The 24,765-nt window shown below is 38.1% G+C and overlaps 1 protein-coding gene across 3 annotated transcripts in view; it reads left to right on the top strand.

Annotated features, from left to right (window-relative positions):
- INPP4B (inositol polyphosphate-4-phosphatase type II B) overlaps positions 1 to 24,765 on the top strand; it is a 335,694-nt gene that overhangs the window by 293,263 nt on the left and 17,666 nt on the right. For all 3 annotated transcript variants that reach the window (XM_075751208.1, XM_075751207.1, XM_075751209.1), the window contains 3 exons: positions 2,706 to 2,803; positions 7,574 to 7,686; positions 12,317 to 12,471. In XM_075751208.1, the coding sequence (XP_075607323.1) occupies positions 2,706 to 2,803; positions 7,574 to 7,686; positions 12,317 to 12,471 (366 nt within the window). The remainder of the gene's footprint in view (positions 1 to 2,705; positions 2,804 to 7,573; positions 7,687 to 12,316; positions 12,472 to 24,765) is intronic.

Raw genomic sequence — 24,765 nt, 5'->3', positions numbered from 1 at the left:
AAGTTGTGAGTGGTGTGTGAGCAAATTAAGGTAGAAAATTGAAATGGGAGACATAGGCTGGATCAGAAGACAGTAAAAACTGGCGTTTTACTAGTGAAAGAGTTGAGCAGATGGTTAGAGAACTTGAAACGTTCTTGAAAATGAAAATATCTTATTATTGATGCCAGAAAGAAAGGAAAAGTGATGCTACAAGAGGAGTGACATGGCCAAAGTGACAGTGTACAAAACCAACAAAACCAGTCATGACAACTGTGACTAGCACACGTCATGTTTTTCCAAAATCAGAGAAGGAGTATGCAGTAACCAAGAAGCAAGTTTGTGAGACCTTACATGGGTGGGATAAGCAGGAAGGACTATATGTTACAAATGTCTTCTGAAGTAAGAGTTGACAAGATTTAGAAATAGTCTGGATATATGGGGACTTGTAGAGGAATCGGTGTGAAAAGATGTCTGGCTTGCAGGTGGAGTGACAAGAACAGTGGCGTTGTTCACAGTACTGATTTTACATTGTGCACAAAGCCATGAATGAAAAATTAATATATATATGTATAAAAATATATATTAATATCTATGTCTATCAAACTGTTGTGGTTTAACTCCAGCTGGTAAGCAAGCACCACACAGCCACTCGCTCACCCCTCCCCGCTCAAGGGGATGGGGAGGAGAAGGGAGAAAAACTTGTGGGTTGAGATAAAGACAGTTTAATAGGATAACAAAGGAAGAGAATAATAATAGTAGTGGTAGTAATAGTAATAATAATAATTTTAAAAAAACAAGTTATGCACAAAATTGCACACTGTGTGTGGATGGAAAAGAAACCAACCCGATGCCCAGTCTGTTTCCAAGCAGCAATCCCACTTCCCGGCTAGCTTTCCCAGTTATATCCGGCACATGACATCATGTGGTAGGGAGTATCTCTTTGGCTGGTCTGGGTCAGCTGTCCTGGCTGTGCTCTCCCAAATTCTTGTGCACCTGGCAGGGCGTGGGAAGCTGAACAGTCCTTGACTTAGTGATAAACACTACAGCTACCTACCAACAACTAAAACCATCAGTGTGTTACCAATATTCTTATACTAAATTCAAAACACAGCACTTTACCAGCTGCTAAAAAGAAAATTATCTCTATCTCAGCCAAAATCAGGACACAAGCAAATCAAGTTGCAGAAACAGCTTGTCCAGAACATTATACTTAAATCAAAATATTGCTTAACTCCTAAAGCTGCATGTTTGTTTTGAGATTGGAAATACTGCACATGCTTTTTGGTAAAAAGTATTTTTTTGTGGGAAAAACAAATATGAGACTATAAATAAGGTTTTGTAATAATTTTCTAGAAAATGTTACTTTATTAGATGCAAACATCTCTTCTTTCAGTAAAGCACAGTTGAGAATATACCTGGTTTAAAAGAAATACTCTCATGTGACAGTGCAGCAATGGCTACTGAGGAAATAGCCGAATCTTTTCCCTCTTTAGCCCATTTAAATATTTGATTCCCTTCTGCATGATGTAGCAGTACATTTAGTATCTTCCGATTTGTGTCCCCTTTTGTCTACCTCAATTTCTCTCTTAACCTGTCCATGCCTCTCTTTCTGTACTCCTCCATTTCCTTTTCTGTCTTCCTTTTCTTCATTTCAAGGCTATTCTGTAGATGAGCTGCAAAAACTTGGCCCTAACTGCCTAAGGGACATTCCTATCTTTACATTCATTCATATCTCTCATAGTAGACATACCAGGAGAGAGGGGGTTGGGGAGGTTTTTTTTAGCCTATGTGAAACTTGCCTGCTGTAGAAATGTTGGTCTCAGAAAGATACTGCTATAGTCAGTTCATGGCTAAGCGTAATGACATCCTGATGTTGTCTGGGTTTTCCGTGAGGTGCAGGATAAGGAAGGTTTGGATGATGTATTCCCAGCAGACCTGGCTGCTGCAAGAAACCCCGTAACATCCCCCTGACCCAGCTGCAGCACGGTGTAGCAACCGCTGAGGTCTGGGTGCTGCAGCAAGCTTAAAGGCAGACAGCTGAAGTCAGCTAGCCTGCAGGTCTCAACTCTGTGCAGCTTAATGGTGAAATCAGTGCTCAACAGCAGAGAAATGGTTCTCATTTGTTTCAGATACAAGAAACCAAGATAACTAACAGCTCAGGAGCAGTGTAGGGCAGAAAGGGCCCAGAGAAGTAATCAGTTTGACTATTTATAGCAAATATTCTCAGATCAGAGCAGAAATTAGTTCTTCAGAAGGTTTTCCACCTGACACTTGCGTCTCTTCCATCTTGTGTGGCTTCAATATTATTCAACTCTGGTAGAAATTAATATACATAAGCAACAGCAGCAGTAAGAGTTTTAGGAGTTAGTGCTCTCTGCCTGTGGTGCCTTTTGAAATTCCCACAAAGAGCCCTTGCATTTATTCAGGATTTCTGAAGGGAAAAAGAATATGTTCTTTATTGAATGTTTGTCTGTAAATGGATTACTTTGCCCATAAGTTTTTGGAATAATTATCCATGAGTGATGACCTCATTCCCAAATATTAGTTCCAAAGCACATGAGAAATTAGCAACTGTGCATATGACAAAATCTAGTACATTCAACACTAGGAAAAAAAATCAAAGTTATTTCTTCATGCAAAGAAATCATTCTGAAGGATAATTGAGCTTTGAATTTTTTTGTGGGTGTTTTTCATCATTTTACTGTGCTTTTTTTTTTTTTTAATAGGTTTGGAGATACCACTCTACAGGAAAACATTAACCAGGAAAACTTAGAACTTCTAAAAGAATATTACAAGCTGTTTACAGAAAAAATGCCTCCTGATTGTGAGTACAAAATAATACAGTAGCCAAATGGCTTTGAAAAGGTTTGACAGGTGAAAGATTATGAGATAGTAATATTAGCACAGTATTAGGGTGCAGCTTTTAGATTTAGACCTCAATCCCATAACTTGTTCCATAAAGTTAAACAGTCTGCCTGTATACAGCCTGGCTAAAGTCAGTAGTGATTGCAGGCCCAAGGCCATAGCAGAAATACAGGGAGAGTGAAGGAGAGTGATGAGGAACTAAACAGCTCTTTTAAATTATTAATAGAATATGCTTTTAATATTTCAAGAAGAGGACAGTCTGTACCTACTATATTTGTACAGAAATACTCTATGGGAATTTTCATCAGTTTCAGTCATTCCCTCCATTCTTCTTTTGAGTATGTATTAAGGTATGGCAAACCACTGAGAAATCTGCAGATGCAAATACAAGTAGTGAGCCACATCATAATGTCACTGATATTAATAACATGATTCCATTAGAATAGGCCCTATATTCCAATTTTATAGAAATTTGTTGTCATAAACATTACTGTTCTGTTACTTTGTTGAAAGCAAACACTGAAAAGACCATTTGTATCAATCTAATCCTGTTAAAGTAGTCTTAATGCCTAAACTGTATTCCCAGATGTTGCAAATTTTGCAGCCTGATTAAATAGCTTGGATTCAGATCTCTGCTCTTTCCTCTTGGGTAAGGGGTGGGGGGATGGACATGCAAATCTTTTGAATCTGAAGATCTGTCATCCTACAGGACGTGTGTAACTCCATTGGTTAAAATCCCATGCAAAGCTTCTGTTCTCTTACAGAATACCTTGTGTTGATTACTTTGGCAAATTATCTATTACATGTATGTACTTGTAGTTATATCTAATGTGTCACTGTAGATGTGTACATGCTCGTCTTTTATATCAGGATGATTTTCATTTGTTAATAACTTTGATGGAAGTGAAAGCTCTGTTCCTAAAGGGTGGGCAGTATGCCCATCCATCCACCCACATCTCTGGTACTTCTAGGATTTCTACAGAGAAACTTGTACAAGAAGTTAGTAATTAATTGAGGAGAATCCTGCCAAGAAAGCATTCTGAAAACCTAACCTCATCTGAGGTTAGGTCTAAGGTAGATCTGCTGCCTCATAAATGGATCTGATTATATAAAAGCAAAAATTTGCATGCAGATAGTATTGGCTGCTTTTCATTAACAGAAACTAACCTTGTACTGTCTTCCTGCAGAAGGATTATTAGTGAGCCACACAGTCTCCCTGGACTTCTTCCAGACTGTGCAGGCTTTTGAGAACTATGCTTGTCTAATTCATCATGTCTTTTCTGGTTATTATTACCTTCTTGCTTTTTCTCTACCTTTAAGATCTGAGTCTGTTCATTGTCCAAATTTTTACAGAACACAAAGTACCTTCTGGTTCCATTGCCCTTTCCAGTAGCTCCCTGCCATTATACGGAATCACTATTTTGGCTTGTGGGAATGTGCCTTTTAAACCAGCTCGCTGGAAAAAAGTGAAGCTTTCCAAATTGTTCAGCTGGGGGAGGACTTAAATTCCTCCCCTGTTCCCTGACCTCTGTGCTCAAGTTTGTAGGAAGATAAACCTCCATCCAAGCTGACAGCAGCCCTGGAAGTGTAGGCAAGCGAGAGCCATTCAGTATTGATGGCTCCTTGATGGTTTTGTCACACCTTTCTAGATAATTTCCTGTAGTGCCAAATCTGTGCTACAAAATAAATGCAGGACCTAGTTCACAAAGCTGTTACAAATAGTGCTTATAAAGCCAGACAGACTTTGAGAACTCACAGCCCTGTTGGCCAGGCTGTTGCATCCACCATCCCTTGGCAGCTTCACTTGCCTGCTGCTTCATTCATATATTTCATTTCAAATAACTCACTTTTTCACTCCCATTAAAGGTATTGCCACCTTTGCTATTAGTTTTTCCCTCATCTCTGTAATTCCCATTGCCAATAATGTTCTAGCTTTCTCTCTATTCCCTATTATTAAAAGTCTTCATCTGCACGTAACCATCGTGGTTTAACCCTAGCCAGCAGCTAAGCACCACACAGCCACTCGCGCACTCCCCCACAGAGGGATGGGGGAGAGAATCAGAAGAGTGAAAGTGAGAAAGCTCGTGTGGGTCGAGATAAAGACAGTTTAATAGGTAAAGCAAAAGCTGCACACGCAAGCAAAGCAGAACAAGGAATTCATTCTCCACTTCACATGGGCAGGCAGGTGTTCAGCCATCTCCAGGAAAGTAAGGCTCCATCATGTGTAACAGGCATTTGGGAAGACAAACACCCAATGTGTCCCCTTCCTCCTTCTTCCCCCAGCTTTATATGCTGAGCATGATGCCATATGGTGTGGAATATCCCTTTGGTCAGCTGGGGTCAGCTGTCCCAGCTGTGTCCCCTCCCAACTCCCTGTGCACCCCCAGCCTACTTGCTGGTGGGGTGGGGTGAGAAGCAGAACAGCCTCGGCTCTGTGTAAGCCCTGCTCAGCAGTAACGAAAACATCCCTGTGTCATCAACACTGTTTTCAGCACAAATCCAAAACATTGCCTCATACTAGCTACTATGAAGAAAATTAACTCTATCCCAGCCAAAACCAGCACAAACTGTACGTGCTAAACACTGGCTTTCTACCTTCCTTTAGATGAATATGCACTCTGTCACTTGCCTGTTTCTTAATCTCTGTAATTGTCTAATAGGAAACTCTGAAAACAATAAATAACAATGTGCTCCCAGAAAGATTCATACCAAAAATGCCAACCAAATGTAGTTCTGGTTTAGGCGTCAAAACAGTACTGCTTTTACAGAATAGCTAATGATATTAAGGGTACAAAAATGTATGATTGTCGTTTAGTAATACATAACTGATTGAAAAAAATGGCTTAGAACTCAATTTAAACAAATGAAAGCACAAAATTGGAGAAACCTGTGTTGCAAGTGATGTTCAATGTTGCTGGTTTGATACCTAACACCCACAGCAACATCAGCGTTGCAAAGTATTGTGCCATGTGAGAAGAGGGATGCATGCAAGGTTTAGAAATCCTGCAAGATAATAAAGACTTTCTTCCGTAGCATTCTCAACATAAAGTCTATGAGTCTGTTTTTTACTTCCAGGCTTCTCTCCCTTATAATCCGTGAGAATGATTTGACGGTTTAGTACTGCTTTGTGACACAAGGAATTTAAGCTATCAGTCACATCCAGTCAGGATGCAGCTTATTTGGCAATATTATAAATTAGGAGAATCTTGCTTTTCCTATGGTGAAGTCATCTCTCTGGGATGATGCATTTTCTGCTGTGAACTGAAGGAAAACTGCTTTAAAGCAATAAAATGTTTACCCAGTGATACATTCTCATAATCTGGCAGCATCTTTTTAGAGTACCCATCGTACGCTATTTGTTTTAAAGAAACAGATGCAGGATAAGTATAATAGTCTAGCAGGTTGTGATGTATTTTTACATGCTTAACATTATCTAATTGTATGATCAGGAATTGTAATACAGAGATAAAACAATCCTCATTAAGATTATTACAAAACTACTCTGAATGTACTTTTTCTGCATTTTTTTTCTTTTTGGCAGCACAGAGTAAGGCAATGTAGACGTTTTTAGAATAGTTCTTTTTGAGTATATTTAAATTACTTCTTACTATGAATCATGGATAAAGGAAACTACAGAATTCATTAGAGATAAAAGGTAAAAAGCCTGTTGCTAACAGAGATCATTCCAGCTGTGATCAGGTTAGGAGAATGCTTTTTGACCTGCATTAGTAGTTGCCTCATTTTTTTCTCTTTGAATTGAATATAAATCTTAGGTTTTGGGGTTGGATTTGGGTTCTTTGGTCGGTTGTGGCTTTTTCCCCCATTGGATGGAACATTCTACTTTTACTTCTTGAAAAAATGTTATCAATTTGGTTTAATTCTGTTTCAGCTGGTTCTGAGCCTTTCTTTGATGCTATCTATTACCAAATTTCTTTTTACTTCACTACCATAGGAAGCAATCATTTTGAAAAAACATATTTCGGTTGTTTCTACTTATTTTCAAAACTAATGGAGACAAAGGTAACATTAGAACAAAACAGAAGAGCAAATTAAATTGCCTACTCTTGAATTCCCTCTAAACATCTATGATTAATAAAACTTCAGCTCACCTGCCATACCCAGGTTAAGTAGGTAAAATTTTGGATTTTAGGCAAACCTGAAATTATTTTGTATTTCAAAACTAAAGTCCCATTTCATTTCAGACTCAGAAATATCCTTTGTTAGTTGTTTTTTTTTTGGGGGGGGGGGAGGAAGGGGTGTTTAGTGCTGTTTAACCTTCCTGTTATGTTATATTAGGAACTAAAGCATCATTTTAAAACAAAAAATTAGGTGTTCCATTTTGAAAACAAAAGCAAAATACTTTTACTTAAAAATAAAAGAATCATCCCATCAGAGCAGGTTTTAATGCACTCAGTTATTTCTCTACTCATTTTCACTGAATGTCTATAATAGTTGATGAACAGAACTACAGCAGAGATTTGAATGTTTTCACTATCCATTTAGAAGATAAAAGTTGAAGACACTTTAATTTTCCACGGTGATGATCTTAGGGAGGACAACCCAATGCTTAGAAAGAACTAAGGTCTGCTTATTCCCATGATGTTTAGCTGGTGCTTTCCATCCTGTGTTCCAAAATAAGGCTATAAATAACAGACCTGTTCTTTAATACGGGCATTGTGATAAGTACAACCTTATCACAATGAACAGCCTTATCATCCTCTCTTTCCAGGTCTACCACATTTTCAAGAACAAAATGACTTAAAGGGATTGCTAGAAAATCTTCATCAAAATATCCAGGCCAAAAAGAGAAAGAATGTAGAAATCATGTGGCTGGCTGCAACGGTAAGCTCCCTTGTTTCAAATCTGTTCACATGGTGAACTAATTTTCACATTCCTGCTGACATTGTAAGTGCAATGGATTTTTAAGGATATGATTGGAAAAATCAATGATTAAAGTAGGTAGATATGCTGAAATGGCTCTCTAACGTTTCCATTCTGATGGTATCTCATCCCACTCATGAATATATTTCTTCTTCCTCCACTTAAATTACAGATATTTATTTTCTCTCACTTAACTGGTAGAACTGGCTAGAATTTGAAGCAAGAGATGGTCTTGGTTGCTTTGCTGTCCCCTGCATCCTCCAGGCCCTTTTCTGCAGAGCTTCTCCTAGCCAGGCAGTCCATGGCCTGTGCTGCTGCTTGGGGTTGTTTTGTTCCAGATGCAGGACTATTTATCTCAGTGAGTTTTGTAACAGGATAAAAAAGGTTTGCTTTTTGTTTGGGGCATGTTTTTTCTTTAACTGAGCCTGGTTTTAGGCAGAGGTATCCCTTAAACCATTGTCTGGGCAGAATCAGTTCCTCGGATGATGACGCATAGCTGTAAATATATCACCTTATATGAGAGGGACAATACAGTATTCAGCTACAGTTTCTAACTTTTTTTGTTTGTTTAAAATCATATCCATTCTTTGATAATACAAAATTTAGTTATTCAAAATATCTTCCTGTTATTGTTTAGTGTCCGTAAGCCTTGAGGTATGATGATTATGTGCTCTGGCTTTTGTTTAATATTGCTGCACTCAACTTTTGATTTTCTGTAATTAAAGTACTTATGTTTTATAAATAAGTGTTTAATTGTATCAGTACAACTTTTAGTCAATCATATTTTATGGGTTTGGGTTTTTTAGCCAGTTGTCACCATGACAGCCGCTCCACAGGCACTGATAGCAACACAAAGTAAGCTAGATATGCAAAGGACAGACACTCAGGCACAGGGATAACACAAAGGAAAATGTTTATCAAACAGTGGATAATACTTACTTTGCTTTATTCACATAATTCCTTTTTGTTTCTCAATTTTGGGGGTTTTGCACATGCATGTTAAAAACAACAAGAACAAAACAACCCTTAGATGTTTATAAAGAGCTCAAGCTTTTCAGGAATGGGAAATTTAACCTGGTAATTGTCTTAGATGTAGAAAAATACCCTTGGTGTCTCTGCCCATTTATACAAGCAGAGATTTGAGTCTTTGGTATCTACTGGAATTGACACAAGACCTTGTGTTCTAGGGAACTTTTAAATGCATTTACCCTTCAAGGCAAATAAATATTTGATACAAAATATAAATAAAATTTTCCATGACTTTTCAGTAACAGCAGGAACGAGACAATATTAACTATTTCTTTGTATTAATAGCACTGCTGTAATTTTTAATATTGCTAATACCATTTTGCCTTGTGGTTAATAAATATTATCACATGCTATTGCAGTATAAATCTGTTGTGAATAAAAATATAAGCTTTTTTTGCCGTACCAGTTCTGCAATTACTATGAAACATTGCTTTTTAAAGAAGTAAAAGATAAATCCGTACAGAATAGTGTAAAATGAGCTACAAAGAATACAACAGAATTTACTTAATCTTTGGATGTAGAAAATTGTCTTCTACTATCTATTCAGGATTCTCTGAAAATAATTTCATGGGTAAAAAGCATTCTTTGGACATACGAACTGTTTCAGGTTTTTCCTTAACTGTATTCTGTTTCTCTTTATGTTACCTTACTGTAACCTTGAGTATTTCTGGACCCGTTGATCTACACAGTTATACAGTGTTAGATGTATTTATTGGAAAGGCGTGATTCCCTGCTCTAAGGATATCACTTTGTTACTGCAGTAGATGTATGAGATTCCTACGGGGATATGTATATGTATCTGCACCTGCGTGTAAGGCCTGTTCTAACGGGACTGTGAGAATACGTCTGCATTTTAAAAGTCAACTTTTGCGAACTGGTATCACAGACATTTCTTATTCTAAATATAATGGGACAGAGATTTAATTGTTACATGGTTTTATTTCCTAAGCTGTGCCCTTTATCTTCTGTCTTGTATCTGGAGAAATAAGCGGAGTATTGATTTATCCTTGTTTTGGACTTCATGGTTTTATATGCTTTTATCATCCCCTCTTCAAACTTGATCAAAATCCTAATCATTTAAATCTGTGTTTGTAAGGGAGACTTTCTAAAACTCTAATAATTATTAAGTCTATTTCTCCCCGTCTTATATCTTCAATATATTTGGGGAAGAAATAAGCAAAATTGAGGATAAAATTCAAGCTGGATGCTAATTGTAAGCTGTGTGTTCTGATATGATGATATTACCCTGTATTTGGTATTGTCCTTTATTAGAAGTCTAGAGCATCAGATCATTGTGTTTGCCCATTTTAATTATTTACTTTAACTGCTGCTGCTTAGTGAACTGAGTCATTCTGAGGATTTATCTGGGCCAGCCGATCAGGTTAACCTACATTTCTCCTTAAATCAGAATCTAAGGATTTTTTAATTTGTTTATTTAAGTTAACAGATTGTTTTCCATTTAATCCACTTTAAAATGATTGAGATATTTGGACTGAACTTCAATGCAAAATAAGTTTGTGGTTATGGTCATTTGCTTATCGTGCCTAGAATGCTTCTCAGTTCAAAACTGACTCTCACTAGCCAGAGCTTTACATGTACTCTGTCAGCCCAGATTTGGGATTTAGTCTCCCCTCCCTGCATCAGAGGCCATCACTTATCCAGAATAATTACCTGTAGGTTTTTTTATTCTTATGACTCATTCACTTTGAGTAGTCACAATGACTCATGGACTTCAAAAGACAGTAGTGTAAAGAGAATTAATGTCTTCAGTTAAGCAGAACTTCTTTCACAGCGTTATACTTTCACCACTTGATACTTTTTTTTAAAAAAGTCTTATATTACTTTATTTAAATCCCAATGCAACTTTCCAAATTTTAAAACAGGTTTAAGTTTTAAAATTTTGAATTATAGGAGGGAAGAAAAGCTCACAGTTCTTCTTTACTAGCCTGTTCTTTTTTGGGTTCAAAGTCAGATTCAATGAATTAATTCCCTGGAATCAGCTTGTGAGATTGCCCTTAGCATGGTATCACAAAGACCTTAAAGACCGTAAGTATTGTCTGGGCTATTGATTTTAATAGAATTTCTGAGAATGCAATTAACGGATTAAAAAGTGCTTATTTGCTGAAATGAGATTACGAAGATCATTGTTCCAGTTTCACCCTGCAAGATCCCAAGTAAACACTGGATAGCCAAGCTGAGAAGTTCCTTAGGATGAGGCCTAACTGCTGTAATTTATTGCCTTGCCCTATTCTCATTTCCTTTTTTGACAGTGTTATAGCCAAGATTGTCCAGGGATAGGAGCAAGCGAAGCTGGGTGGAGAGTATTACCTTTTCCTAGGACAAACTACATCAGGGGAAAGGTAGACCCATACTTGGGCATATCAGCTGTCCTTCAATTTTTTCTTTTTCTAGTAAAATATTGTTTGGACCCAAAGCATAAACTAATGGGTTGGTACACTGACAAATTGATTCTTAAGGTGAGAAATTATCTTTAAAAATACGTCATGGTTCCCTTATCTCTTTTTGTTAATGTACAGTGAAAGTAGACACTCCATGGCAGTCATTTGTGTTAAGCTTTAATTGTTCTGGGTCATGCACTGAACAGTTTACCTGTTGAAAATAAAGACTATGTTTAAATTCAGTGCGTAGGTGTGTCTGAATCCATACCCTCATGAGGAGTTCTCTACGTTCGTGAGTCTGAGTTAAAAAAGACGTCTCAAAGTTTTTCTTCATTTTTTCAGCATTCATTAGGTGTTCAGAAAATTAAGCTTTAATTGAATAGGGTGTTTGTCACAAAGTGAGGAAGAAACCTAGCTAACACAAATACTTTTTATTTCAAGTTCAGGATATTGGATGCAGTGGTTTGGTAAGCTGTAGTACATGTAGACGTTTTAGCGACTTCCTTAAAATGCTTAGGGCTAAGAATAGTAGATTTTTTTATTTTTTTTTTTGTTGGGTCCACCATCAGTTTCTTGCCTCACTTGGCAGGGGGGTGCTAGGGTAGGCGGGAGAGAGACTTGATTGTGCCTGCAGTACAAGATTGTGTGCAGCTCGCTCTTAAAATCAATAAGGGCTCCTTTTTCCTCAGTGAGCAGGTTATTTGTAAGCTTGTCCGGCTAATGGAAGCCCTGAAGATCTGCTTTTAAAATGTGTCATTTGGACAAATTGGAAATGGGCTATAGATCAGTAGCTATAATCTTTTTGTGCTATTTTTGTAGAGCATTAATGCTGCAAAGTTATAAACAAAAGATAAATTTACAGCTTTTTTCAGCACAACATTTTCATCTTTTGTGGCTCTGTGTCAGGGCAGCATGGGCATAATCCTTAGAATATAAAAATCCACAAGCCAGGGCTAATAACTGATTTAACTGCAAAGACACATGTCAGCAGCCTTACGATTCAGGTTGGAGTTACTACCTTTTAATAACTGTTTTCTTCTTGAGAAATACTGTAGTTCTCGCTATTTGTTGTCTGTGATTGCAAAATTGTGGGAGTTTCACGTAGCGTGTAGAGAACATAAGGTGTGAAAAGGGCGATCCTTTGACGTCTGCCTGTGTTTCAGATTTGCCGTAAGCTGAATGGAGTCCGTTTCACCTGTTGCAAAAGTGCCAAAGACCGGACATCCATGTCGGTGACGCTGGAGCAGTGCTCCATCTTGAGGGACGAGCATCAGCTTCACAAAGACTTCTTTATTCGGGCGCTGGATTGCATGAGAAGGTATGTGGACATTATTGCACGTCCCTCGCATTTTGAGCTAAGCCAAGAACTATGGCACAGAACAGTCTAAAGCTGGTTCCAAATGCACGATAGACCCCAGTCCTGACTTAGCAGAGAACTGGCCAGCAGCATGCCAGCTGGTGCGTCACTGCTGCACGCAAGGTCTTTGCAACTGCCTGTTTTATCGTGAATTAACGCTTTCTGAGATAGAGATGTGAAACCTTGTAAGTGTCATTTCACTGACTGTAGAATTTGACCAAGGTAAACAGCAGTTACTTTAACGTTTTCTAAGGCTTAAAATTTAACACATTCTATGATCGAATAATAAAAAAAAAGATAATATTTTCTGTTTTAAGAATATTTTTAAATGTTTATGCACTCATTAAATAATTTGTATAATATTTAGACAAATTTTGTGAAAGCAGAATAAGCATTTGTTACAGATGGCAATTCTTACTAGCTCATGATATTAAAAATAAAAGAAACACCCAAGTAGGTTTGGACTGATGGTAGTTGCCTCTAATATCTGATAAAATCCTTACTGTGCTTAAAAAAAAAAAAAGAAATGCTTCATTCTACATTACAACTATGCAGAAATTGAGGCTGATGTTATCAGGAATGCGTAATTAAAAGATGTAAAGATTTCTGATTATGTGAAGCTTTGATGAATTAAAAAAAAAAATTGAGCAAAAAAGTTTTGATCATAAAATGAGTCCAGATGCTATGTTCTCTAAAGAAACTTTCATCATTGGCTTTAATGAGTACTGCACTGTATTTTCTATAAGAGTTGAAGAAAATATATCCACAACGTTCAAATAATATATAACAAAGGTCACTGCAAAACTACTAGAAAATATTCGGGTCAGCCTGTGAAGAAGTAACAGAATCATATCTTGCACTGAAGTGAAACACAAATTGTTTGGATGTTGGATTTGCAAAGATCATATCTAAGTAAATGATCATGTCTAAAGTTTGTAACTGATAATTCTTGACCTTAATATTTAGTATTGTCAGATTCAGTGTTTAATGCCTAGATTAATACGGTAGGTTTACAGGCGTAGGGTCCTTTTGTCTTTTGGCAAAGACAGATATTCTGAAGAAAAAAGGTAATGTCTACAAAGAGTAATTCAGCAGAGGACTGAGATGGCTTAGATGTTGGTTTGCAAGGTGCTGGTGTAGTGTGATGTATTAAACTGAGGTGTATTGTTTTGTATGTATCATTAGCTTGCATAAATCCCTTAGTCGCTGCAGTATTTCAGTGCGTGAATGACTTGTGTGCAGTCTTTCATAACTACATGTTTTATCATTAATGAAAAATTTCTGAGTTTTCTGTGTTAAATTTCATTTGTGTTGGCATTTCAAATATGTTTTTTTCTTTCATGTCTCCAATAAACACAAAAGTGTGTAGGTAACAGTAAATTACCAGATACAGGCAAACTAATTATATAAAATCGTTATTTGTTAGAATAGCATTGAGTAGTATATTGGAAAACTTTCACAGATATAAACCTGATTTAAAAAAAAAAAAAAAAAAAAAGCCCTGATATTCATACAAACTAACTTGTCAGTACAAAAGTGTAGGTTTTTGTAGACTAAAATGTAAGTGACTTTGAGGGCTTTTATATCACACAACCGATCTGAAAGCTGAGAAGTTTAACACGTTAGTTATATTTGCAGATAACAATAACTTGGAGTCACAAAAGAATGGTGAAAAGCCCAGAAAGTCTGGAGAAAAGTTAAAAAGTAAATGAGCAGATGGGTATATGAAGTTGAAGCACCATCGCAAAAATGTTAATTCTGTGGTTTTGCTGTAGTTTTAAACAGAGAAAAGCTTTATCAGGCTAATATCCTGTAAATGAATTAGAAACAGCCTTGAACTGAAGCAGTTGTTATGTTGGATGGAAGGTAGTAATTTTAACTTGGGGGGTAGGATTGGCTGGGACTTAAAGCAAGGGCCTTGCAAGTAGCGGCAGTAGCATACAAAATAACCTGCACCTTCAGGATAATAAATAAATAGATCTTTTGCCTATGCTAGTTTCTATCTGTGTAACACTGTTCCATCTGTTCACACAACTGGAGGTTAAAAAAAAAAAAAAAAAAGAGAAGCCAACTTCCTTGTTTTTCTCATGAGCTGGTGAATTAAAGTGCAAAAATTCAGAACAGAAGACTAAAAATGCCAAATAGGGATACATAGTACTTAACTCTCTGGCCCTGCCACTGAGAGTTGGTCAGACAGTTTTAAGAGCTGTCTTTAGGCACTTTTTTTGGTATCTTTGGTGCTACAGACATTCAGATGGACTGTTTCCCCTCCTCACTGCCCATTTGTTGCTGGAGGTGCTTGTGGAGCGGTGCTGGAAGCGACGCCGGCTTTCCTCCCTCTCCACCACCGACTGGGTGGTGTGGCAAGGACCCTCCAGCTGGGCTCTCTTCTTGTCGGCAGGTGGAGAAGGAAGGTGAATTGCAGAGAAAGGCAATTTGAGAGAGCAAACTGGGAAGGAAAGAACAGCCAGGCAAAAGCGTGTGTGTGTCGCGGGGGGGAGCATAATGTCCACAGGAAGAGATATAATGGCATTTCAAGTAAATCTCCTCTATTTTTCTTGAGGGAAGTTTGGCAGCTACGTTTTTGAGATTTGTGTGAATGAGGTCAACAGACTTGTTTGGTACTTGTTGTGATGCTTGCCCTTTTATCCTTTTTTTTTATTTGATTACTATTGCAGAGTGTTATTTGAAAGATTATGCTGCGCATTCCTAAGCTTTTTCACTGACTACTTGTAGAAGCTTTTAGAATGATTTTCACATCTAAAAGAACCTATTTTAAGAGCAGACAGAGAAAAACTGTTTGCTGTTTAATTCATAATTTTCACAATTTTCCCCTGATGAATCTTCTCTAGATCCCTTAGTTAAACTCTGTCAATCAAATCCCTTTATGCTGATTGCCACAAATCACTTCTAAGCCTTTCGAAAGAACAAGTAGACAAGAAAAATTCAGGTTTAACATCCAGAATCCTAACAGACTGGATTGATCTTTGAAACGCTTCTTTCAAGAGTTAACAGTAGGAGATAGAGAGTACTGTGAAACAAAGTGAGTTGTAAAAGTAAATGGCAATTCAAAAGCAGCCTTTATTGGAAATGCCATAATTTTGAGATATGAAAATTATAAAGGTGCCTGCGTAGCTGTAAAGCTTTTTCTTTTCCTGCCAGTGCTGACACAGCTTTTGGTGGCTATTGTAAAAGGGAAGCACGTGCTTGTGTGTTCGTGCTTTCTTGCCACCAGAAGTTTGGAGATGCTGGACTTGTACGTGCTGCTGCTTTTCAGCTTCTCTGATGTCCCTAGAATTTTGAGCCAAACCAGAGGCGGTTTCAGATGTTTCAGCATCTTTGCTTCCCTGTACATTGTGCAACACTGTTTTGGAAAATACTGCCAGCAGCTGTTATTTAATGACTTAGTTTGTAAGTGGAATCAGTGTCTTGTCGTGACAAACCATATGATGTTTATTACTTCTTTAAAAAAAAAAAAAGGCAAATCCTGCCATTAGTTATCCCTTTAGCATGTGAAAAATGTGGTGAAACAATGATAGGAATTCAAGCATGATTACTTACAATATGTAATATATGGTTTTGTCTTCTGAGTGTAACTCTAGCCATTATGATGCTGCAATTGATGTGTATGTGAAGCGGCTATTCCATAAATAATTCTACATATTATAGTTTCCTTGGTATATGTATGTGGCTTCCATTGATCTTAGTGACATGCATAGTGCAGAATGAGGAAAATCAATATATTAGCCCCTCTATATCAAGTGCTTGCAATTTGCATCATATTAAAATCATATTTATAACATTGCCGCCACTTTCAAATCATCATTTTCTGCAGTCATCAATATTCTTTTCTTATTTTTCCCTTCACCAATATGAGACTATTTCCTCTCATTCAATGTTAATCATATTCCCAGTGACAATAGAGAGATAAAACCGATTTACCCAAGTTCATTGCAGTATGTCACACAATTCCACTGTTCGTCTTTAGAGCTGGCCACTGCTGAAGGGAGGTTGGACCCTGGGAGGCAGCACACTATGAAGCAGTTCTGTAAAACTTGTTTGATTTTTATATTTTCTTCTTTCTTTTCTGAACCTATTTAATTTTAATGTTTCCCTGACAGGGGCCCTTTTGGAGGCCTGGGGTACTGAGTAACCTCAGAATCTCCTGGTTTTTGAGCACGTTTCAAATAAAGTCTCAAAAGTAAAAACAAGCAAATGAAATGACAAATCCACTGTCTATGGTGAAGCCTCCACGCTTTCAGCCTTATCATCATTCTTAGCAGGGCACAATACCTGTCAGATATTTCAGACATTGAATACAAAATTTACTCAATTTAGGACACATTGTTTTCACCTGAAACAGCAGTCACGGATATTTCAGATTATTTTAGATAAATTGCCTATCAAGAATTTGATTGAAGCACAAATACAAAGAATGAATGGTCTGGGCAACAAGGTATGGGCTTTAGATGGCCCAGTTATGAAGCAAATAGCTCATTTTTAAGGAGCTGTTTGAGGGCATCTTTTCTTAAAGATGTGTGAGTTGAGAAGGAGGGATAGCTGCAATAGCTCTTTCATCAGGGACTTTCAGATGTTCTGGGAGGAATCCATGGGTCCAGGCTGAGATGGACCTTGGCCATGGAAGATCCTATACCAACCAACACAGTGTTGTGATTGCTACTTGGACTAGGAAGCAGGACCGAAGGGACAGAACGAGAGACTGGGATCCACACGCGGATCTGCCTCTGCCTTTCTCCCATCTCCCGGCTTTTCTCCCTTGCGAGCTTGTGGCAATAGATGCAGCGCATGAGAGGTCACAAAGAAGAGGAGGCACCTGTTCTCCTCGAACCTTTTCTTTTTCCAGCCCATCTGACCTTCTTCATCTTTTTGTGTGAGAGCATTAGCACAGTGTAAACAAAAGGGACAGCCTGGCTTCCAACGCGGATTTTTTCCATCATTCTATGCTTCTTTAGAAACTTAACATTTATATTTTGAGTTACAAACTTTAGATGGAAAGATTTACATTACCTAATGTATTGAAAGAGGCCTGGCATTAAGCAACAGCAAGGTCCAATTTTGGTGCATTGAACCACCATCAATTTTGTTTTCTAAAACTACTTTTATAAGTAGCAACAGCATGCAGAGGAAAAGAAAACAAAATAGAGATGGTCACGAGATGTAATAAGAATCAATGCAATTGGCACCTTGCTGGAGTCTTTTAGAACGAAGGTCTATTTCTGAGCATCCTTCTGGAAGGAGGAGGAGAATTGCAGACAACCATTCCAGACAAAGTATCAAACAGTAGCTTGTAAAGGCTATGTTAAATCTAAAGTTTTCTAATATAAGTGCTCACATTCACAGAATTGATCTTTATAAGGTGTCTTTAAAGCAATTCTCTGGTTTTTAAAAAAAAAAAAAAAGCCAAGGGAAAAAAAAAAAGGAAACCCAAATACATTTAATTTGCACCATATCAGACTCAGGAAGGTCATCAGTGAGGTTCAGGCTTCTACATGCGCAAATTAAGTAAAATTGGCAGTTGTTTTGTAATATAGTGTCACACATTTTGTCTGTTTCACTGGGGTCAGATGTTCAAGTCCATGTTTTGCAGAGGAATGTTCTCTAGCTGGCTACAGAAGTTTCGTTTCTCCAAGTTCTTCCCAAGTACTGATTTCAGATTTCTTTCTGATCAGCACCCCAGTCAGAGTCCTGAGAACTCTCTCCTGAGAGCTTTCTCACCTTCCTCTTTTTCACCAGACTATTACTTGAATATTTCCCTCCGGTTGCTCCTTCCTCCTCTGCGATGCGGGTGGCTGCCTTCGTCTGCTCTTCTGCAGGGCTTGGGCGCTGGCCTCACTAACAACAGAGAGAGAACAGCAGAGCCAGTCCCCCTGCCTCATTGCTTTTGCTTCGTATTGCAGCGGTCATCATCTGCCAGCAAGGCAAAGTCTTGTCTAACCCCTCGACCTGGCAGACATTCAGTATAAATTGAATCCTCGAAGCATGTACCTGCTGAATTTTAACAAGTCTTTGTTAGGAAGAGGTGATTTGAGATTCTTGCAGGAGCAGGCTCATACAATAGTTAAATCTCTCATACCTTTATTACCTTGGTGCAGAATATCAAATCCTGCTCTTCAGCATGGAGGTACTAGTAATCATCTCAAAAAAAAAAAAAAAAAAAGAAAAAAAGAAAAGCTGTATTTTTTTTTTCTTCTTTAAATGACATTGTAAGTTTGAATTTTATCCATTCAAAATGAAATAACAATTGAAAGTAGAATCTTATGGAAAGCATTGTGTAACCTTAATTGTAGTTGCCCTTCCCCTGGAACCTATAATGATATTGTTGGGCTAATCACTAGGGAGGAAGGGAGTTTTCAAGGGAAAACAGTAAAAAACTTTACCACTCTTTGCAAGGAATATTTAGAGATGTGACCCAGGCTACATCACCAAAAGACTTAGCTTTTCAGCAGGCAGTAAACCAGTATTTCTGAAGTAAATGCTTAGTTTTCCTGTCAGTCCTGGGGGCGGGGGGGTGTTAGTACCATAAGCAGTCTGCATGGTTTCTAATTTTTGACAGCAGTGTTAGATGGGCGAGTCCTTGAAATGCGGCAGCTGCTTCTTCATTGATTTTGTGGGAAAGGTTGGTACTTCAAGAAGACTCAGAACCTGACAGTAAATTTTCACTACCAAGTAGTAAAACATACTAATATATAAATTGCAGTGTATTACAGGGGGAAAAAAATCTTTCTTATCCATTGAAAATATTTGACCCTATTTGGGTTTTAGCTTTGTGACAAGAAAGAAACTTTGATTCCCTGTGATCTTTTCCCTGAAGGGAGGCCTTGCCCTCTGACTTAAGCATGTATATGGCACAGTTCTCCAAAAGAGAACCAGAATTAATGGAATTCTGTTCAAAAACTCACCCTACTCTGTGGAGTTCTGCTCTAATTTGTACTTTTTATTTCTCACTGAGATATCGATGAGATAAATGATTGGTTAACTAGCCCGTATTAGTATTTGCCATATCTTGACCCAAATGAGAGTATAGGGAGTTGAGCTATGCCTTCCATCTCAGTGAATGTTTTAATTATTCAGAATAGACAGTGAGAAATGTGTGTAATTAATTACCAGGTACACACTATGATCACTTAGTTTTCAAAACCAGCCAAACAAAAAAACCTTATCCGATAAATTTCCTTTCCCATTTAGTACCACAGTCTGTGTTTGGATCCTGAATAGTGCAGCAGTGAATTTAAACACTGCATCTTGATTAATTAAAAAAAAAAGGAAACGGAAAGTGCTTACATTATTTGCACTCCTAAAAAGGCTCTTCTAATGTAAAGTGTTTCTGTCACTTTTGTCACACATAGATTACAGGACCATAATTTTCCTGGACTTCATCTGCCATGGTTAGGCAAATCTAGCATGCAAGCAATCAGATGATCTGAAAATATTGTTTGGTGTTCACTCTTGAGATTCTTTTCGTCATCCACCGAAGTCTTCGTTAATCGCCTTATTGATTTGGTGCTTTAGTGCTTGCGCTATTGCTTATTTAGAACTTCCAGGAAAAAATAGGTCTTATCTGGAATCAGAAACCAGGTGCGTTATGCTCACCAGAGTGAGTAATACTAGATTTCTTCCTGTTATATTTCTCTTCTATTAAGATTTTCTGAGAGAGTGTGTGGGAAAAGTCCTGTATGCATATTTATTATCTGTTAAAACTCCGTGTGCAATAGCTGAATTACCATTGCTTTGACCACGTACAGCTAAATCTCTCAGGAAAAGCAACACTGCCAAGTCTAAAATTCAGATAAGAAAGGAGCAGGAAATGAGAGTAAGCAGGTATTAATAGCATACAATAGCTGATTAAAATTATCACGGATCCAATCTCTTCAAGAACATATCTGCCTTTAAACCAACATTCTTCTCAGAATAATATAACGTGGGCAGGGAGAGTTCGTAACTTCCTTCCTCCAGCCCCAGCCATGTACAGGCTGTGGAGAAGTTGGAGGGGACACAGAGAAGAGTAGCAAGTAGCTGCTATTGCGGAAAGGTTGTTTTGTAATAGAACATCTTGCATTTCTACAGGAGAAAGATGATGCAATGTCAGGCTACAGCTCTAGCTGGCTTATGTAGAAAGCAGGTAACAGACACTTGTAGGTCTATTTTTGTATTTTTGCTCTCATTTTAGGCTCCCTTAATCCCTTCATCCAACTTTGTTTCTTTTGTAGGAATACTCTCTGCTCAGATAATCATCTTCTCTTCTCATCCAGCATCTCTGTTCATTTTCTTCCATAAGCTCCCTGGCCCCTGCCCCCTTCAGTCTGCTGCTCTATTTCCTCTTTCCAGTGAGCATTTCCCTGTTTCTTTCTCTCCTGCAGTATCACCGTGGTGTATGGTACTTTGAACAGCTCCTTTCACAGTAGCCTTGCTCAGCTCAGTTCAGGAGTCAGTTTTACTAGTGGTTTCTAGTTGTAACTTTCTGTGGCAGCTCTGATTTGCTGAGTGGCATTCTGTAAACGTGTCCTCATCACTACAGAGACCACTGGCAGACTTCCTCTGGTGTAGCTAGCAGCAACAAGTTGTTTCTCAGTGTTTCCTTGCAGTACAAGTCCTCGTAGCTGTTTACACCAGAGTGACCAGAGGAGTTTGCGCTGGACTATTATGTACTTATTATGGATTTCCTACTTCCTTGATGTTATCTGTAGTTGGTGGAACTACACCCAGTAACAGAGCCAGCAGCATTATCTTGCTATCCTGATCTCTGGATCATTCAGAGATAGATTTGGGAGATAATTTTGGGAACTTGCATTCTGAATAGCCTAAGCCTCTACTATAATCTATATGAACGTGTTTATAAGAAAGTTAATGCAAAGGAAAGGTTGGAGTCCTCCCAAAATGCACAGCCAAATGACTCTGCGGTTGGCTTCTACTGTTTTAACAGTTAAAGTGTTTTCTGCAACCCTGGGACTTAGTGGTGCTGTAGTTGTATTGTGACTCTAAACACACCTAATGCCAAAATCACTGGGCACTGGTTTGGCTGTGCATCTGCAGTGCTGGTTTTGTGCCCTACTGTGGACTTACTTCCCTGGCAGCTTATCTTCTCTCCCCAACCTGGATGTTGCCACGTGCGTGTTGTCTTCCAGCAACGGGAAAAGCACCTGGCTCTTCTCCTCTGTTGGAGATGCTCCTAATGCCCTGGAAGGTGCCACAGGAGAGTTTTGACCTGTGCAGAGTCCTGGGATCCCAGGCAGGGCTTAGCTAATGTTAAAGTCCCATAGACTGGAAAGGAATCAGTGTTGCCTGTAACTTCTCTCCTGGGATGAAATATTTTGGGTATATGACTCAGCCTCCTAGTTAGATTACCTGTTTATGAGGCAGGAGATACATCTGCCTGTGATACTCAGAAGCTTCACTTACCCTTGTGTAAAAGATCTCATAGTATTGTAGTATCAGGGGTATTGCTGTTCTTTTTTGAATCAGTTATTTGTAGTCTTTTTTATTATTATTATTCCTTAAAGGAGAATTTAGTGCTTTTGGGGGGTAATTTGATAACTCTTGAAATATTCCAAACATCTGTAATTTGAATATAAATACTGTTATTGACAGGACTAACGCTTACGAGACTGATATATTTAGCTCAGCAAAGGAGTATGAATTCAGGTTTGTGTCTCTCTTTAGAGTGGTTAGAAGTTTTCTGTATCCTTTCATTGCTTACAGATTTTCTTGGGGAATGATTGTCTGAGGCCCAACTGAAGTTCCACAGTTGGGTATCTATAAGAAATCTCCTTTTCTTTCTACTCCTCTCATTCATCATACAGGTTTCCTGATGTATAAGCAGCTTCAATTTCCTGCTACAGCCTCCTCCTTTGACTTGTCTCTTTGCAGTTTGACTGTGTGTTTCCTTACACTGGTGAGAACATAATAATCTTTGAGGTTTCTTGTCTCTCATTTGAATTTAGCTGAACTCAAAGTGCCTAAAGATTGAGAGACTACGCAGATGCATCTTCCTTCCCCTCACGCCAAGCACTAACGTGTAACCTTTGCTTCTGTAGGAAGACAGACTAAAAAGGCTGCAGCTAATTATTATCAGCAGTAGATCAATGAGCTGCACCTTGCTTTAAAAAAAATAAATCTTTTCTCCTCAGCCACAAACCCACTCCAGTCAACAGCATTGTCAGATATGAAGAACTTGTTTAGATTACTAAAAAAAAAAAAAAAAAAAGGGATTAAGGAGCAATCTGATGACATAGTCACATATTTATAAGACAGACCTTGATCTAGGATAATCTGATTAACAGTCTGTGTCTTGGGTAAACTTGCAAGTCTGATAACAGTGTATCATTTCTGACACTATAATTTTGGGTTTTATATGCATTTTGCAAAAATCACTCTTCACTGTTCCAAAGTTGTTCATTTTTTTACTTAAAACTATTTATACCTCATTCATAACCGTTGATGGTGGAGCATCTACACGATACAAAGTAATCAGCGACATAAAGGTTTGCTGAGCAACTTCCAGCAAACTGTGGTGTGGTGATGTGATAAGCAGAAGATTGGAGTTTCCACAGGAGGTTGTTGTGGAATGTTTTTCATAATACATTTCAGCCAGAAAATAAAAAACAACACCTTTAGTCTGGTTTGGTTTGGGGTTTTGTTTGTTTTATTTTGTGGGAGGTTTTGTTTGGTTGGTTTGAGGTTTTTTGTTTTATTTTTCTCACTTAGTTTAACCAAGACTAGCATCATCCCTGTCCTAAGTTTATTTCAGCTAATAAAATGGCTGTTACATTGAATGCCTCGGGGAAGTTAATAAAAATGGCTAAACCGGCACTCTGTCAAAGGCATTACTGGCTGGTTTTAAAATGATCAAAGTAGCATCACAGTGCCTTTAAAAGACAAGCAGTTACAATAATACCTCATTCTCAAAGATCCATGAATTGATTGTGGAATTCCAGAAGAGCGTGCTTTGATAATATTGGTTATAACTGGTTAGAATATTTATTCATGAGTTTTTAAAATGTCTTTGACATGTTCAGTGTTTGCTTTTTCACCTTTTGTTGTCATCAGTATGTGCTTAGAATAGACTCTATCCTACTTAGATGTTGCTACTAGTTTATGTTGCTAGATGTTTCTAAAATGTCTTCTCTCATCTAAGATCTTATAATACAAAAGATGTAACCTGAGTTTGTTTCCTGAAGAAAATGTGAAACTTTCTAATACCTTGTCACTGCTTATTTGTATTGTATTCTCCACTTTCTGATGCATGTAGCAACTGCTAACATGGTAAGCTGCATCTTTACTGAATGCCTTTCATTTAATCATTACTAGTTAAAAATGTATTAGAAGTAGGTTAAGAGCTAAGATTTGAGCAGATGTGCAAACACTTCTTAATGTCAAATGTTCTTGACTCAAAAAGCTTAGAATTGACAAGCAGAGGGTGAGATAAGGAAATGCATTTGTATCTTTTCACTTTTCCATGGGAGAAAGATGATATAGAGATGTCAAGTCACTTATTCATGACCACACAGTCCTTTCCATTGTTGGAAATTGAATTTGGATCTACTTTTTCTTAAACAGAGACTCTTCTCATTGTCTGGTTTACTTTAAAAGTCGTGTTGCTGTACTCGAATGTGCAATAGCAGTGCTTATAAGGTTTGTTGCCTTACTGACATTCACTATTCTGCACATTAAGAATTTTCTTTTCCACTCCTTTTTGCTCCTTGGGTTCATGCTGCCATACCGCATGCAGCAGTGCTGGCTGCACAGTTTAAGTCTCTTTCCCTCCCGGACACTGCCGAACTGGTGTGTATGCTGCCTCAGTGTTGGTGGATAATCCTCCCTCAACACCCTACTGAATAAAGTCCTCACTTTCTTACTGTGTTGCTGCCTTGGGGAGAAGGTTGCTCCCTATGTCCTCTTTCTCTGTAATAATTTGCTGCTGCAATGGTATTAGCAGCAAGTTTGTAGACAATTGCTTTAGATATAGTTTGACGTTTCTGTTACACAGATTAACATCCTTTGCCACGTGAAGGTGCTACTTGAATTAGTTCTTAAAGTGAGCTGGTGGATGTAAGACCACAACTATGCTGTTTATTTTCCCTCTTGTGCAGTGGAAGTGACCCAAGAGATGCCGCCAAGTAGAAGGGTATCCATTTTACTTCTGTAGGATTGGTTTTCCCCAGTAACCTGCCTTGCTGCATTCTGTAAGATACTGTCTTGTGTCCTCATTGCAACTTACTTCCTTCTGCTCTTTCTTGA

This window comes from Balearica regulorum, chromosome 4 (assembly GCF_011004875.1).
Source record: "Balearica regulorum gibbericeps isolate bBalReg1 chromosome 4, bBalReg1.pri, whole genome shotgun sequence".
NCBI lineage: Eukaryota > Metazoa > Chordata > Aves > Gruiformes > Gruidae > Balearica > Balearica regulorum.
This window is presented reverse-complemented; position numbering and strand designations above follow the sequence as displayed.